A 2,898-nucleotide genomic window follows, 5' to 3' on the forward strand; every position below is an offset into this window, starting at 1 on the left:
GGGTGGGGTGCAGGAGAGGGTGAGGGGTACGGGCTCTGGGAAGGAGTTTGGGTGCAGGAGGGGGCTCAGGGCTGGAGCAAATGGGTGGGGTGCAGGAGAGGGTGAGGAGTACGGGCTCTGGGAAGGAGTTTGGGTGCAGGAGGGGGCTCCAGGCTGGGGCAGGGGGTTGGGGTGCAGGAGGGGATGAGGGGTTTGGGCTCTGGGTGGGCAGCCCAGCAGAGCTAAGGCAGGCTCCCTGCCTGCCCCGGCCCCAAGCCGCTCCTAGAAGTGGCTGGCATGTCCCTGTGGCCCCTGGGAGGGGCAGGGGTCTCCACGTGCTGCCCGTGCCCCGAGTGCCACTCTGCAGCCCCCATGGGCCGGAAGCTGTGGTCAATGGGAGCTGCCGGGGCGGAACCTGCCTTAGCCCCTCTGCAACGCCGCAGGGCTGGGGTGCCCCACGTGCTGCCCCCCTGTGCGCTGCTCCCGGAATCAGCCAGCACATTGCTGTGGTGCTTGGGAGGTGGGGGGGAGGCTTTGCATACTGCCCCTCCTTGAGGGCATCGCCCCCACAGCTCCCAGACTCTTTTAGCATCTAAAAATCTCCTGGTTTGGCTTCAGTAGCCTCGAGGAGATAGGGCCTGATTCTGGGAGACTCCTGGCGAAACCAGGAGAGTTGGCAACCCTACACCTCCCCCTGGTGTGGCCCCCCTGGGTTCCCTCGCTGCTTCCTGTTGGGGCAACAGCCCCACTCGTTGTGGGGGGAGGGACTCAGGGCACAAGAGCACATGGGGCTGGTTGGGCAGAGAAATGAATCCAGCCACCTGCTATGCTCACTTGGGGAAGCATTGTCTAGCAGTTACATGGGGGTGGGGGATCAGGACCCCTGGGTTCTCACCCTGGCTCTGGGAGGGGAGTGGGGTACAGCTTTGATGGGGGGTGGGGATCAGAACTCCTGGTTTTCTCTCTGGCTCTGGCAGGAGAGTGGGGTGTAGTGGTTTGATGGGGGTGGGGGATCAGGACCCCTGGGTTCTCTCCCTGGCTCTGGCAGGGGAGTGGGCTGTAGTGGTGGGGGCTGGAAGGTGGGGAGCAGAGGGGTGACCCTGCCAGGCCTACAGTGGGTGCCGTGCATGATGCCCTGATCCCGGCCCCGTCTCTGCACCAGATGCAGGCTGGAGCGTGGCGAGCGCGGTGCAGTCAGTCACCGGGGTGCTGAGCAGCTGCCTGGAGAACATGCCTCTGGGTAAGAGGGACCCTGGTGCTGGAGACCCCCAAACTCCTGCACGCCAAGCTCCATCATCCCCTGGGTCTTCCTCAGCCTGGGCACCAACCCCCCGTGTGAACCTGGCCGGATACGGGTGGAGTCTGGGCTGGGCTGACTGGACCCACCCTGCGTGCAGGCTCCAACTGAGCCACTGTCCTGCCCTTGGGCTGCGTGGCAGGGACTGGGACTCTGTGCTGGGGGGGTGGGATTGCCCCACTGGGCCTGGCAGGTCCAGGGGTCGGGCCAGGCCAGTGGGGCACTGCTCGGGTTGCCTCCTGACCCCACCTGCTCTGTCAGGGTTCTCCCCAGCTGGCAGGCACCGGGGGCCTGTGGGGGCCTCTCTGCTGAGCCTCAGGCTCCTCTCTTTCTCCTTGCAGGCGAGCACAACCCTGTGCAGCTCCTGGCACTGCCCGTCCTCTGGGTCACCAGGTGGGTGGATTATTCCAACAAGTATGGCTTCGGGTACCTGCTCTCGGATGGCACCACGGGCGCCCTGCTCGCCGATGGCACCCACCTAGCCCTGTGCTCGCAGTCACCGTAGGTATCTCCTGGGCACCCACCTGGCCCTCTGCCCCCTCCCCCGGGCACCTGCCTTGCCTTATGCCCTCTGTCCCCACCCTGGCCCTCCAGCACCCAGCTCAGCATCTGCCTTGCCACCCCTGGAGCCCTCTGCACAGTCACCCCCTCTCAGCCACCCATCACCCTCTCTGCCCACACAGCAGTAGATACCTCCACACCTCCCCCCAACCCTCTGTTCAGTCCCCCTGATACCCACCTCGCCTGGCACCTGCCCTGGCAGGTCTCTGGGTACCTGGGACACCTGCTTCCCCCTCTCCAGGGGTTCTGCCTGGCGCCCTCCCAGCCCCTGGACCATTGCTCCAGCCTCGCGGCTTTTTGTTGCTTCCTTCCAGGCGTGTCTGCTACTGCCCGGGGCGCGGGGAGGCCGTGTCCTTCCCCCGGAGCGACGTGCCCGCCTCCCTAGCCACGAAGATGGGCATCTTGCACTTCTTCTCCCAGTACATGCAGCAGAAGCTGCTGGAGGTGAGACCCTGGGGCTGGGCAGGGCGGGATATGCCAGTGGTGGCTGGGGGAGGCCCCAGGGTGCAGTGCCATGGCAGCGCTGGTCCATCCCTGTGCCCTGCCTGGGCTGCCCCCGCTCGCACGGGAGGGGTCCAGCCATGGCAGCGGCAGCGGACCCAGGGGTTGTGCCCCAGGTGAATTTCCCATCCCCTCTGGGCTGTGCCCGCATGGGGGGCTATAAGGGGGAGCCACACTTGGTGCCCCCGCCCAGCCCAGCCATCTGCCTGACGCTGCTCCTGCTGGCAGGTGGGGAATGAGCCGGCGGGTCCCAGCAGCTCCACGGACGCTCCCTGTCTCCTGTGCTGTGCCAAGTCGGACCGGGCACTGCTGATGCTCTTCAGCAATGGGACGCTGCAGGTAACCCCCCACCCCTCCCGGCACAGCCTTGAGCCACACTTGGTGCCCCCGCCCAGCCCAGCCATCTGCCTGACGCTGCTCCTGCTGGCAGGTGGGGAATGAGCCGGCGGGTCCCAGCAGCTCCACGGACGCTCCCTGTCTCCTGTGCTGTGCCAAGTCGGACCGGGCACTGCTGATGCTCTTCAGCAATGGGACGCTGCAGGTAACCCCCCACCCCTCCC

The 2,898-nt window shown here is 66.4% G+C and overlaps 1 protein-coding gene across 1 annotated transcript in view; it reads left to right on the top strand.

The window, feature by feature from the left end:
• The window catches only part of PLK5 (polo like kinase 5 (inactive)), a 13,543-nt gene that overhangs the window by 9,716 nt on the left and 929 nt on the right, over nucleotides 1-2,898 (top strand). The window contains exons 11-14 of the mRNA XM_032763772.1: nucleotides 1,139-1,219; nucleotides 1,618-1,777; nucleotides 2,152-2,281; nucleotides 2,567-2,677. Coding sequence (XP_032619663.1) covers nucleotides 1,139-1,219; nucleotides 1,618-1,777; nucleotides 2,152-2,281; nucleotides 2,567-2,677 — 482 coding nt within the window. The remainder of the gene's footprint in view (nucleotides 1-1,138; nucleotides 1,220-1,617; nucleotides 1,778-2,151; nucleotides 2,282-2,566; nucleotides 2,678-2,898) is intronic.

The sequence above is a fragment of the Chelonoidis abingdonii genome, chromosome 11, assembly GCF_003597395.2.
Source record: "Chelonoidis abingdonii isolate Lonesome George chromosome 11, CheloAbing_2.0, whole genome shotgun sequence".
Classification (NCBI taxonomy): Eukaryota; Metazoa; Chordata; order Testudines; family Testudinidae; genus Chelonoidis; species Chelonoidis abingdonii.